The sequence below is a fragment of the Periophthalmus magnuspinnatus genome, chromosome 15 (genome assembly GCF_009829125.3).
Source record: "Periophthalmus magnuspinnatus isolate fPerMag1 chromosome 15, fPerMag1.2.pri, whole genome shotgun sequence".
NCBI classification, from domain to species: Eukaryota; Metazoa; Chordata; class Actinopteri; order Gobiiformes; family Gobiidae; genus Periophthalmus; species Periophthalmus magnuspinnatus.
The window spans coordinates 31,709,068-31,723,477 of record NC_047140.1 but is presented as its reverse complement, the minus strand read 5'-3'; the positions used below and the strand labels follow the sequence as shown (position 1 = coordinate 31,723,477).

General features: G+C 39.5%; 1 protein-coding gene across 3 annotated transcripts in view; it reads left to right on the top strand.

Annotated features, from left to right (window-relative positions):
* Window positions 1-13,566, top strand: part of phactr2 (phosphatase and actin regulator 2) — a 55,734-nt gene extending 42,168 nt beyond the window's left edge. For 2 of the 3 annotated variants that reach the window (XM_055227096.1, XM_033979351.2), the window contains exons 5-12: window positions 3,246-3,726; window positions 5,679-5,848; window positions 5,926-6,082; window positions 7,721-7,776; window positions 7,896-7,957; window positions 8,520-8,657; window positions 9,896-9,972; window positions 11,839-13,227. In XM_055227096.1, the coding sequence (XP_055083071.1) occupies window positions 3,246-3,726; window positions 5,679-5,848; window positions 5,926-6,082; window positions 7,721-7,776; window positions 7,896-7,957; window positions 8,520-8,657; window positions 9,896-9,972; window positions 11,839-11,854 (1,157 nt within the window). In that variant the 3' untranslated portion in view covers window positions 11,855-13,227. Of the gene's footprint in view, window positions 1-3,245; window positions 3,727-5,678; window positions 5,849-5,925; window positions 6,083-7,720; window positions 7,777-7,895; window positions 7,958-8,519; window positions 8,658-9,895; window positions 9,973-11,838 lie in introns of all 3 variants that reach the window. The other variant, XM_055227097.1, reaches the window with a different exon arrangement.
* Window positions 13,567-14,410: the final 844 nt, after the last annotated feature.

Genomic DNA, 14,410 nt, shown 5'->3' with positions numbered 1-14,410 from the left:
CATCTTCTCCATCTTCTCCATCTCCTCCATCTTAACCTTAACACTTTCCTTCCTGCTTCCTCTGGCCGCTCAGAGAGGAGTGACCCTAAACCCGTCACCCGCTCAAACCAGGTCCTCCCGCGCTCCCGAGACGCTCCGACTAAAAAGCCCCAAGCGGCGTCTCAGCCCGCCTCCTCCAAAACCCCAGGGGGCGCTGCAGGCACGGTCAGGCACAGAGACGCCTCCGCTGGGGCTAAAAAAACAGCTAAAACCACCGGAAAAGCTAACACTAAAGCTAACACCCGTAACAATAACAACACTAATCGCGGGACGGGTAAGTTGAGCTGGAGCCTGACCCTGCATGCCCATGTGACTCTGTGAGGTCATTACCCAGCATCCTCCAGGCCTGTGACCACGTTTCCCCTTTAAGTTGGTTCTGTTCCACCGGGTCAAAACTCTGAAAAAACGACTGTGAGGTTTTGCACATTTTGAACTACGTTGGCTGAAGTGAACATCTTGTTTTTTGTTTTGGATTTTTTTTTTTTATCGAACGGCTCCGGCCTCGTCTGTCGTCATGGTTACGTCATAATATTTAAATGGATTTGTTCACAGTGGGGCTCGGTGATATGGCTTCAAAAAAGTTAGCATATTTTCCGGAGTATAAGTCGCACCAGCCAAAAAACACATAATAATTAAGAAAAAACATATATTTCACATTTAAGTCGCATCTGAGTATAAGTCGCGCCTCTGGCTAAACTATGAAAAAAGTGCGACTTATCGTCCAGAAAATGCGGTAATAATTTAGTTTTACATTTTGATCGATCACCAATAGTCATTCCCTGAACAAAAAAAACATTATAGACCTTTAATATTTACGACTTCACCCTGAAACTTAGAAATAACCTTAGACTGTGTGTGTAAATGGACATAGCTAACGTGCTAGCCGCCACGTTCCAAACAGGAAGTGAGTCATTCTGGTCTTAAATGTTCGTTTTAACCTCTACATGATCCTTTTTATTTCACTATTGTGTCTGTAAATCAAGATCTGAACATTAATAACAGACAAATCACCCGCTAGCGTTAGCAACAGGTTTGATTGACAGCGTTGCTAAGCGCCCGCTCCCTGCTAAACCAGTGGTGCGGGCGGGAAAGAGGCGTTACCTTCAACATCCTTGCTCCTGATTGGCTCTTTGGTTGCTATGAAACTTGACTCTAAATTTGCCGCTATAACCGCTAGCGTCGACGAGCTTAATTTGGAGCCGAACGCCGTGTAAATGACCGAATCTTCTGTAAAACACATCCCTCGTTTACTCTTTACCGCCGTCATCTCCTTCACGATGTCCTGGCGCGTTTCAGTCGTGTCGTTACAGACGCAGAGGTCGGGTCTCGTGTAAAAACCGCGCTCCTTTGCGTTAGCGTTGGCTCGTCGCGGGGTTTGTTGCATGGCATGGATAAATGTGGCTTTTGGCATGACCCTGATGTTTGTAGCTCACTCCATGTTCTGAATGATGTTTTTGTCTCTGATTTAAAGCCTTGTGTGTGATCTCTGTACTTCTTCTTCTTCGGTGCCTTTTGAAAACTGGTACAACTTGTTTTTTATTTAAATAATTTTGTGATTAACCTGGAGCTACTGGGACCGACACAAAGAGGGACTTGAGTTTTCATGGTCTTTGGTGGTTTGTCTGCAGGGACGGAAGAAAACTTTGAAACGTAGATATACACGGCCCGATCAGAGTACTGCATTCTGAGTACTTTAGCTTTATGTTTGCGTACATCGCTCACCGCAGGAGCTGGGTTTATATTGATATGTACAGGGTTTCCGCAAAGTCTCCTGCGTTTTAAACAAATATAATTACAAAGGCGGTGGGTCAGATTTATGAATCACACTTTTTCGGTTGTACTCGGCGGTTACAAACGTATTTTCGGGAGCATAAGTCACACTGGAATATAAGTCGCGTGTCGTAACGGGTGTGTGTAGCGGACCGAGGGATGCAGACTCGGGGCAGAATTACAGTATTTATTGTAGACAAGGGACAAAGTACGAACAGAAGGTTATCCGGAGGTGAGCAGGTGAGCAGGAACACAGGAACACAGGAACCAACAGGAACCGACAGGAACGCAGGCACGACAGGAACACAGGAATCAAGTGACACGACAGGGATGAAGTGAACACGACAATGATCTGGCGCTGAGTCTCTTCTCCCAGCTCCTCTTATGCACAGCAGGTGGTGGTGATTGCGCTGATGGGCTGCAGGTGCGCGCAGGAGGAGCCAGGAGCCCCGCCCAGATCTGGCAGGTGAGGGAGGGAAAGAGCAGGACAGGAGGAAACCCAGGAGCGGACAGTGCGGATCGTGACATCGCACCAGCCAAAAAATGCATAATAATGAAGGAAAAAACATATTTGACATATAAAATGCATCTGAGTTTGAGTCACACCGCGGCCAAATTATGAAAAAAAGCGCGACTTATCCTCCAGTGCGACTTATACTTCGGAAAATACGGTAATCACACTGGGGTCTCACGCAACTGGATTTGTTTTTATGAAGCTGCGTTAACGATATCGTGACTCGAACAAAGATAAGGGACATTACTGAACTAAAAACAAAAGATACAGATGAGATTGAAGCAGTGACGAGGCTCCGCTGCAGCGAAACACGGCGAGAAATCCAGCCCCGTCTCGATTAGGCCTGGGACGATATTGAAATTACGTGCGACGATTCTCACCGCTAAAATAATTGTGATTAACGATTACAGTTGTTCCCCGGTTTATCGCGTGGGGTTCTAAAAATAACCCGTAATAGGTGAAATCCACAGTTAAATCTTGTGACGTTGAAGAAGTTAAATCAAAACAACGCCACAGTGAATGCACCACATAATCAAAGCTAAACGCGGTCCATTTTTTAAATTTTTTGGTCAAACAGTGTATGAACATGAAGAAACAAGCAATGACCCAGCAGGTGTGAGTCTGAAAGGGCATCTGGATTAATCTCATCCTAAAACCCCAGAAATGGACTCTCCTCTCGTTCATTTATATTAAAGGGGGCCCCGGGGGTGGATTCTTGCCCCGGGCCTCAGATTTCTGTGAACAGCCCTGACGATAAGTGAGGAGACAGAGGGTTAGCGTTTTTAGCTCTTTCAAAATAATAAAAAAATGAAGTTTACGCGTTTCTACGTTTCATCAGCTTCACCTCAGCTTCATTAATATTTGAAACGGTTAACTCTTTATCTGTCGATGCACAAATTCACTTTTTTTTGTTTCTTTTCAGTCAAATCGCAGCCAAAGAAGCCGAGCGGCGCCACAAAAACGGCTCCGAACTCCACGTCCAGCCCTCGCTCTAAGGATTCTGGAACCACGGCGCGTTCGACCGGAGCGGACGCCAAGACGAACCGGAAATCTGACCCGCCGTCTTCCTCCGGACCTCACAAAACACAAGGGGCGAAGGCGGACTCCAAATCCTCCGATCCAAAACCCTCGGCGTCCAAAAACAACGAGGGGAAGGAAAGTAAAGCCGCTCCTAAACCCGCACAGACTGCCCCCGGTGGAGCGGAGGACTCACTGAACACTGAGGCGGAGCGCAAAGCCGCCGCCGCCGCCTCGTCTTATGTTAACCCCGCGACCGAGGACACTTCTTTCACCGAGGAGACGGACGGCTGTTTACAGGGGGGGCAGCGGTCACAGCAGGGGGGGCAAAGAGGAGAGGAGGAGCGGTCAGGGGAGGCGGAGTCTGCTGACCAAGACACGCCCAGGTCAGTGTCTGTGTTTTATGATTTAAGGTGAAACGCTGCAGGTGAAGAGGAAAAAATCTTAAACTTCTGTTGTAGTTTACTCAGATAAATGTAGGAGAAAAAAAAAATACAAGCTTTTCATCATTTTTCATATTAAAATAAGGGATTTTATCTGTAAAAATGACCAAAACTGACAATTTTTGGAACATTTGAATCTCACAAATGGATGAAACCAGGTTAAAATGTCTCGCCTAATTTTGTTTTCAAATTGGCGATTTAAAAATATACAGTGGTCCGTCGTTTATCGCGGGGGTCACGTTCTAAAAATAACCCGTAAAAAGTGAAATCCACGATGTATCAGCTTTATTTTTTACATTATTCTCTCTGTTTTTGTCTGTAAAACCCCTCACCACACACTTTATACACTTTTCTCACACAGGCCTTAACATTTCCTCACATTTCTCTCTCGTTTAAACCCTCTCAAAGTTCAAACCTTCGTAGATTTTAAAAATAAGTCCAGTTTTATAGAACGAAACCAAAGATCAAGACGTGTTTTCAAGGCCAACTATTTGAGAAATAAAATATATACAGGTTTTGGATCTTATTTAGTATTCAAGTAAACAAAATCTGATCTAATTCATCTAATTTTGCCTATTTTTTTTAGTTAAAACTTGAATAAATCAAACTTTTACTTATGCATCTTACAATTACATATAAAAAATCCTTCCTTATGTTTTATTTTGTAAAGTTTTGCCGTGTGTCGATTTTAATTTAAGGCTGATCTTTATGTCTCTGGAGGTAAAATGCATTTTGACGTCACTCTACAGAGGCAGATTTAAGGTTTATTACATTAAATATAAAACATCTTTGGTGCAGAGTGGACAGTTTTGTTATTTCCACATGAAATCTTGTTGCTAAGAGACCGTACTGACCAAAAAATAAACCGTTTTTCCTGTAGCGTCGTCCGTGTGACCCTGAAGTGTAAATAATCCTTAAAGCTGCAAACTTATATTTATGTTTTGATCCAAATACATGGACTTTACAGCTAAAAATACAAAGAAAAACACGGTTCTTACTGTGAGCGGAGCCACTTCTCCACAGATCTGACCTATAACTCGGCCTGTTTGTGAACACGCAGGCGACTTCTGACTTTTTGGGTTTGAATCAGGAGGCGTCAGAAAAGTTACCACAGGGATAACGGACTCGTGGCCAAACGTCGCGGTGATCGATAAAGACGTACAGTGGAACATTTCAGGCAGTTGCATTTCCACGAAGACCAGCAGGGGGCGCCCTCTTCCACAGAAAAGCTTGGGACGCCCTTAAAATCGAGCATCTTTGAAAAACAAATATGACATTTATGTACAAACGCTCAGGACGGGGGGACGTGAAATAAGAATTTTTGAATTTTTTATTAGAATGTTGAACTTAAAGGTCATATATTACATAAAACTGACTCTTGTAGCTTTAATCCATGTTCTAATGCTGTTCCCTCTTTTGTTTCATTCACACATGTTTGAGTCACACTTTATTATTAGTCTGTCACATCTCCAAAGCTCAAAACGCGACGTTCCACCTTGTGATGTCATCAAGTGGTAGTTTTCAAGTGAACTCCTCCTCCTTTTACCTTTAGTTCAGTCGAGATAAGCGGCAATTCCAGAGCTGAAATGATCCAAATGATTCTAGAAATGAAGGTGTGTGGAGTTTAAAAACACAGCGGAGCACTTCCTGTATCACCACATGATGACATCACAAGGTGGAACGGTGTTTTTTATCAGTTTGAGAGAATAATTCAGCCTAAATCTGTTAAACATGTGAGAATGAAACAAAAAAAACGCACCTCCAGGTCTGTGTGTGACGAGGAAACGACATCAGGACCCAGATCAGAGCAGTGCATTATGGGAGCTTTGAATATCGTTGTAAACTTGAGCGACTCTTTAATCGTTCTCTGGTGTTTCTGGTGTTTCTGGTCTCAGGTCGGCGGCGGAGGGTCAGTCTGAAAAGAGCCTCAGCGTGAACACGGAGCACCCGGAGGTCACCGTGATCCCCGACCGTCCCAGGAGCCAGACCAGCGACTCGGACTCGGACGGGCCGATCCTGTACCGCGACGACGAGGAGGAGGAGGAGGACGACGAGTACACCAACAGTACGACATCGTGTTTTAAACTGACACATAAAACGCTGCTCAGGCTGATTCTTGTTGTGTTCACCTGTCGTTTCAAGGCTCTTTGGCCAATAAAATCCGGAGGCGAGACACGCTGAATATTAAACTTGGAAACCGCCCGAGTAAAAAGGAGTTGGAGGAAAAAAACATTCTTCCTCGGAGCTCGGAGACGGAACGACAGGAGCTGCGCCAACAGATCGGCTCCAAACTCGTCAGGTACAAACGCACACACAAAAAAAAACAACAGTATGTCGAGAAAACTGAAAATACTTAATGCCACAGACACGAATCCACGAAGTATCAGCTTTATTTTTTACATTATTCTCTCTGTTTTTGTCTGTCAAACCCCTCACCACACACTTTATACACTTTTCTCACACAGGCGTTAACATTTTCTCACATTTCTCTCTCGTTTAAACTCTCTCAAAGTTCAAACCTTCGTCGGCGTCTTTGTCGGTGCAGAACGTTTCATCGACATTGTGGGTTTTGTCGGGGAGAAAACGAAACGCACAACACAATGGTCTACAGTCCAACAGCCAATCAGGACGAAGAACACAACGCACGCTCATACTGTAAAAAAAAGATGTAAAATCGCGCTAAAAAAAAATGTGCGAAACAGCGAGACCATAGAGTGAGAGACAACTGTGATCCCAGTGTCATTAAAAGGCCTGAGCTGCAACCACAGACTGTTTATATAAATGGACATAGCTAACCTGTTAGCCGCCGCGTTCAAAACAGGAAGTGAGCTCCATCGACTGTAAAAACTGTCCCCTCTCTGTCTCTGCTGCTTCAGACTCGTCATTTTGGTCTTAAATGTTCGTATTAACCCTCTACATGATCCTGTTTTTTTTTTGTTTTTTTAAGTTATTTTTAGTTTATTTTTTTGTTTTTTTAGTTATTTTGAGGTTTGTTTTTATTTTTTTTATTTTGAGTTTTTTTTTTGTTATTTTTATTATAATTTTTTTGTTTTTTTGAGGGATTTTTCAGTTTATTTTCTTTATTTATTTAGTTATTTTGAGTTTTTTTGTTGGTTTTTTTGTTTTTTTTGTTTCTTTTTCTTTTCTTTTTTTTTTTTACCATCCCCTCTCTCTGTCTCTGCTGCTGTCAGACTCATTTTGGTCTTAAATGTTTGTATTAACCCGCTCTACATGATCCTGTTTTTTTTAAAAGTTATTTTTAGTTTATTTTTTTGTTTTTTAGTTATTTTGAGTTTTGTTTTTTAATTTTGAGGGGTTTATTTTGTTGTTTTTATTATATTTTTTTTGTTTTTTTGAGCGATTTTTCAGTGTATTTTCTTTATTTTTTTAGTTATTTTGAGTTTTTTTGGTTTTTTTTGTTTCTTTTTCTTTTCTTTTTTTTTTTTAACCGTCCCCTCTCTCTGTCTCTGCTGCTTCAGACTCATCATTTTGGTCTTAAATGTTCGTATTAACCCTCTACATGATCCTGTTTTTTTCCTGTTCACCCGCTCTCTGCTAAACAAGCGATTTTGGGCGGGAAGGGGCGTTACCTTCAACAACCTCGCTCCTGATTGGCTCTTTGGTTGCTATGATACTCACGGACAGAACTCTAAATATAAAACTCTGCTCTAAATTGGCCCCTGGTGTCCGGCGCCGCCCCCTGACTGAAAGATACGCGGATGTAGTCGTTATCGTGACACGCTCACACACACACACGCTCACACACACACACACACACCCCCACACACACGCACACACACACACACGCTCACAAACACAGAGCTAGGTGAGACAATGCTCTGCCAAAGCGCCTGGACTTGGTGTTTCTGGCTCCGATAACAAGAATAAACGGCTCTGTTTGACACATTTCTATTTATTACACTTCTTTTTTTTTCAGGCGCTTGAGCCAAAGACCCACCACAGAGGAGCTGGAGCAGAGGAACATACTCAAACGTGAGCTGTAGTTGTCTCCTGGTTCATCTCCTCACTGTTAAACACACACGTACAGCCTTACAGATGCTTAGAAACGTAATACCATAAAGACGACGTGTGTTTCATTTGTTGATTCACAGAAAAAAATGAAGCGGAGGAACAAGAAGCCAAACAAGAGATTAAAAGACGCCTCTCCAGAAAGGTACCATTAATACAACACACTCAACAGGAACTGAGAGGAAGGATATATTTAGACCTGATGTTTCCTCCTCCTCATGAGTCATAGTCAGAGACGCAGGGACTTTGTAGAGAAACAGCCCCATCTAGTGGACACACGAGGGGTTTGGGGGAGATTATCAGTTCAGTTCAAGTTTATTTATTCAGCACATTTATAAAAAAAAACAAAGGGCTTCATGTAAAATCAACACAAAACAAATATACAGATACAAAGAGAACAATAAAACACCTGCATGTCCTGATGAGTGTTAAATACCAGGGAGAAGAGGTGTTTTCAGTCTAGTCTAGTGTTAAAGACTGAGAGGATCTGACAGACAGGGGGCGCTGGAGTATAAAACTGCAATAACTTTCTCAAATAAAGAGGAACCATAACATCGAGTCAAACAAACACATACTCAGCAAAGTTGTATTAGTTTGTTCATCTTTTAAAAATGTAAATTATTCTATGACGTTTCAAATAATGTCCAGTCTGCACTCGTGTCCTTTTCATTCGTTAAGTAAACACCACATTTCCTGCTCTTTTCTAGCTGAGCGTGAGGCCGACAGTCGCAGAACTCGTCGCTCGCAGGATCTTGCGTTTTAATGAGTACGTGGAGGTCACAGACGCCAGCAACTACGACCGACGAGCGGACAAGCCCTGGACCCGGCTCACGCCCGCAGACAAGGTCAGGAGGGTCAAGTACGGCCCACAGACTGACCATATGTGAACGGACATAGCTAACGTGCTAACTGCTACGCTCCAGAGTCGACAGAGAGCAGAGACAAAGTACAAATAAAATGAGACAAACTGATCCAGATGTTTATGGAGCTGTTAATTATTCTTCAAGTAACGACTAAAAGTTCAAACATTATGAGACTTAAATGGCCTCATTACATCAGTTTACACGTCCAACCCATAGACTGTTTATATAAATGGACAGAGCGAACCTGCTAACCGCCGCGTGTCCTCTCTCTGTCTCTGCTGCTTCAGACTCGTCATTTTGGTCTTAAATGCTCGTATTAACCCTCTACATGATCCTGTTATTTTTAGTTTATTTTTTAAGGTTTTTTTTTGTTTTTTAGTTATTTTGAGTTTTTGTTTGTTTGTTTTTTATTTTGAGTTTTTTTTTTGTTATTTTTATTATAATTTTTTTGTTATTTTGAGGGATTTTTCAGTTTATTTTCTTTTTTTTAGATATTTTGAGGTTTTTTGTTATTTTTATTATAATTTTTTTGTTATTTTGAGGGATTTTTCAGTTTATTTTCTTTATTTTTTTGTTATTTTGAGTTTTTTTTTTAATTTTTCTTATTTTGAGTTTTTTTTTGTTATTTTTATTATAATTTTTTTTGTTATTTTGAGGGATTTTTCAGTTTATTTTCTTTTTTTTAGTTATTTTGAGGTTTTTTGTTATTTTTATTATAATTTTTTTTGTTATTTTGAGGGATTTTTCAGTTTATTTTCTTTATTTTTTTAGTTATTTTGAGTTTTTAAATTTTTTTTGTTATTTTTATTATAATTTTTTTAGTTATTTTGAGGGATTTTTCAGTTTATTTTCTTTATTTTTTTTAGTTATTTTGAGTTTTTTTTTATTTTGAGGTTTTTTTTTGTTATTTTGAGGGATTTTTCAGTTTATTTTCTTTTTTTTTTAGATATTTTGAGGTTTTTTGTTATTTTGAGGGATTTTTCAGTTTATTTTCTTTTTTTTTTTTTTTTTTTTTTAGTTATTTTGAGGTTTTTTTAAATTTTTTTAATTTTTTTAAACCGTCCTCTCTCTCTGTCTCTGCTGCTTCAGACTCATTCTGGTCTTAAACGTTCGTATTAACCCTCTACATGATCCTGGGGTTTTTATCTCTCTCCTGATTGGCTCTTTGGTTGCTATGATGTGAACTGTGTCTGTGTGTGATTCTTTCTTTGTGTTTTTAGGCTGCTATTCGGAAAGAGCTGAATGAGTTTAAGAGTCGGGAGATGGAGGTTCATGAGGACAGCAAACATTTCACCAGGTGGACGCACACACACACACACACACACACACCCACACACACACTCACCCCCACACACACACACACTCACACACACTGTCGTTCTCTCCATAAATCCAGCTGCATCTCTTATTTCTCAGTGTGCAGTTTATCAGCTCGTGTTGGATCAATATTCATTTTATATCGGTCCCTCTGAGCCGTTTCTCCATTAGAGCCTTTCCCTCCCGTTCATTAACCCCAGGCATCGATTATCAATAAAGTTCAGAGAAAAAAAAGTTATTTAGTTAAAGTTATTTAGCCATAAATCAAAACATTCATAAGGCCACGACTCGGCTCAAAAAAAAGGGAAGAAGAAGAAAAAGAAGAAGAAGAAGAAGTCCTCCATTTTGTTACTTAAAGGCCCATAATGCACCACTCCCTGATCTGTTCTGTTTCCTCGTCTCACACAGACCTGGAGTTGTGTTTTTTTGTTTCATTCTCACATGTTTAACACACAAACCTGCAGATTTAGACTGAGTTCTTCTCTCAAACTGAAAGAAAACGCTCTGTTCCACCTTGTGATGTCATCATGTGGTGATACAGGAAGTGCTCCACTGTGTTTTTAAACTCCACACACCTTCATTTATAGAATCATTTGGATCATTTAAACTCTGGAGTTGTCTCTTATCTCGACTGAACTAAAGGTTAAAAGTGGGAGGAGTTAACTTGAAAACTACCACTTGATGACATCACAAGGTGGAACAGAGCGTTTTGAGCTTTGTAGATGTAACAGACTAATAATAAAGTGTAACTCAAACATGCGTCAATGAAACAAAACACAACTCCAGGTCTGTTTTTGAGGAGGGAACATTAGAACATGGATTAAACCTCAGGAGTCACTTTTGTGTGATATAGAACCTTAAGGTAAAAGTACAGGTATGGAAAAAAAAAATACTCAAGTAAAAGTATCAGAAAAAAAATACGTAAGTAAAAGTATTCAAGTAAAAAATGTACTTAAAGAGTAAAAGTATTTCTTGCACATTTTGAGTCTTATAAAGCTTCAAATGTGGTGATTTTGATAAAGATTTGAGCTGAACAACTGTTTTTATTTGTTTATTTTTGTTTTGCTCAAATTCTGAACGTGTTAAAATTAAACCTCAGCCTTTTCAGCAGCTCTCACACAATACAGGGAAAGAAGGACCTGATTTGTCTGTTATTAATGTTCAGATCTTGATTTACAGACACAATAGTGAAATAAAAACCCCAGGATCATGTAGAGGGTTAATACGAACATTTAAGACCAAAATGAGTCTGAAGCAGCAGAGACAGAGAGAGGGGACAGTTTTGAAAAAAAAAAAAAAAATACAAACTCAAAATAAACAAACAAAAATTAAAAAATAACTTAATATAACAAAACATAAAATAAATAACTAAAAAAAAAACAACAACAAAAAGTCAAAATAACTCAAAAAATGAAAAAAATAAACAAGAAAAAATAAATAAATAAATAAATAACTCAAAATAAACTAAATTTAAAAAAAAAATAACTTAATAGAACAAAACATAAAATAAATCAACTCAAAATAACTAAAAAAAACCAACAAAAAGTCAAAATAACTCAAAAAAAGAAAAAAAAAAGAAGAAAAAATAAATGAATAAATATAAATCCTCTTAAAATAACAAATGAGCCCAGGATCATGTAGAGGGTTAATACAAACATTTAAGACCAGAATGAGTCTGAAGCAGCAGACGGCTAGCGCGTTATGTCCATTTGTATAAACAGTCTCTGCTTCGTTGCCATGTTTCTCTGCACTTGTCCCATAATTAATAACAAACTTTGGATATTTTAAAACACTATTTTGAACCTTGTGCTCAAATGTGAACTTTAACTTCTACTCTGTGCTCCAGATTCCACCGGCCGTGAGCGTCCCTGGTGTTGGTCATCATCGCCCCCTGGTGTTGGTCCTCATCGCCCCCTGGTGTTGGTCATCATCGCCCCCTGGTGTTGGTCCTCATCGCCCCCTGGTGTTGGTCATCATCGCCCCCTGGTGTTGGTCATCATCGCCCCCTGGTGTTGGTCCTCGGCGCCCCCTGGTGGTCCTCGGCGCCCCCTCTTCTGCTTGCTTCCCCCCTGTAACCTCACGTTTGTGTGGCAGCTCCAGACGTGTTTTGGACTTTAGTTTTTCTCTGACGTTTGCACATATCTCATGCCTTGTGAAGCACTCCGAGTATTTATTTGAACGGCCAAGAGCTGCCTGTAATAATTTATGATTTTTTTTTTATTTTTTAATGTCCTTTTTTAAAATTTTAATCCAGTGTTTAAAGGATTCGGGAGTAAAACGACTGGAGCTGTGTGCGGTGGGAGCGATGCTTTCGTTCTCCGCTGTGTTGAAATGTATCCGGACAAAATTCCACACACGGATCACCTCCCGAACACGGAATCCTGGACATGTGACTGGCCGAGCTGTGAAAGGAGCGTGTGCCTCTTAAGATGAACTCAAATACTGCTGTTAAACATATTGAAATTGTGTGTGTTGCCACTAGAGGGCAGTGTATCACAAGGATTCTTCTTCCTCTTCCTCATCGTCAGTGTTTTATCGTAGGAGCACTGGTCACTTAGGCTTCAAAGTGCAATGGCTAAAACAATCTCAGCTGGTAAAATAAGGAAACAAACTAGATCTGATTTCATTTTTTTGTTTGTTTAGTTTGAACAAATTGGTGCCAAATCATGTTTGGACGTGGGTTCATTTTTAGCGTCTCTATTTGGAGCATTTCCTCTGTAAATGGAGGGTGACAGGAGTTTTTAAACGTGTTATATTTAACTTTTTCAAAGCCTCTCAAAGCTCATTATTCATTCACTTCCACAGTTAATTAATCTGGTTTATTGAAGCTGCCGTGCCTCCCAATTATGAAGTTATTTCTGCGTCTATAGGAAACATTTGGAACAACAACATTTCCTCTGCAAATAGAGACAGAGGAGTTTTTAAAGCAGAAGTGTTTAATATTCAATTATATTTATAGTTAAAATCTTAATCTGATTTATTGAAGCTGTGTCTATAGGAAACATTTGGAACATTGGAGCGGACACTACAGACGAAGCACATGTTTTTTTATATTCTTTTTAAAATGGAAAATGATTTGAAATGACTGCCTCCTGATTAAGACGTTATTACTGTGTCTAAAAGAAAATGAACCTGGAAAATCCAAACTGATCTCTGCGTTTTTTTATACAGATTGACATCAGTCTGGTCTCCTCGTCCTCCTCGTCCTCCTCGTCCCCCTCGTCCTCCTCGTCCTCCTCGTCCTCCTCGTCCTCGGTCAAACGTGAACGTCCAATCAGATCTGTTTATTTCAGTGACACATGTGAAACGAAGGAGCTCATTGGTCGCTTATGATTTACAAATAAACTCAAACTTCGCTCAATGATTCTGCTGTAATCCGCCATGTTTTTCAGCCCCCCGTGAGATTTTTTTTCCTTTACTGTTCCCGATGCGTGTCCCCGATTGGCTAATCCACCTGTCAATCACCGGTGACTCGCATCGTTAAGTGAAGAAGAAGTGAGTGTTCTGGATTTAAACTGATTCAAAACAGCGACGCAAACATCGATCAACCAATCAGCGTTTATTTATAGAGCACTTTACAACACTTAAAAAATAAAAAACAAGTTAAAATCAAACTAAAACAGTAAAATAGGAGAATAAAATAGAATAAAATACATTAATACAACAAAATATAAATAATAATGTGTCACAACATGATTCACGCGCCGTTGTTAAAAGGCTAACGTGTTAAGTGAGAACCCGCTTTGAAAACGTTAGCGCCCCCTTTGCTCCTCCAAATAAAAAACGTCTGTCGCCGCCTCGGGATAGAACCACTTGAATATTTCGCCCCGGTCCTTCTGTTGGAGACGTAAACTGTTTATATAACTGGACATATCTAACTCGCTAGCTAACTGCTGCTGTCAGACTCGTCATTTTGGTCTTAAATGTTCGTATTAACCCTCTACATGATCCTGTTTTGTTTTTGTTTTTCTTTTGTTATTTTGAGGTTTTTGTTTTTTGTTTTTTTTTGGGTTTTTTTTGCTTTTTTGTTTTTTTGCTGTTTTTTTTTAGTTGAGTTGTTTATTTTGAGTAGTTTTTTTGTTGTTATTTTTAGTTTATTAATAAAAATGTTTTGTTTAGTTTCTTCATTAACTCATTATTTTGAGGTTTTTTGCTTTTCGTTTTTTTTTAAATTTATTTTTAGTTTATTAATAGTTTTTTTTGTTTATTATCTTCATTTTTTGAGTTATTTTGATTTTTTGTTGGTTTTTTTTAGTTATTTTGAGGTTGGTTTTTTTGGGTTTTTTTTTGTTTGTTATTTTGAAGTTTTATTTTGTCTATTTTTTTATTTATTTTTTAACTGTCCCCTCTCTCTGTCTCTGCTGCTTCAGACTCATTTTGGTCTTAAATGTTCGTATTAACCCTCTACATGATCCTGG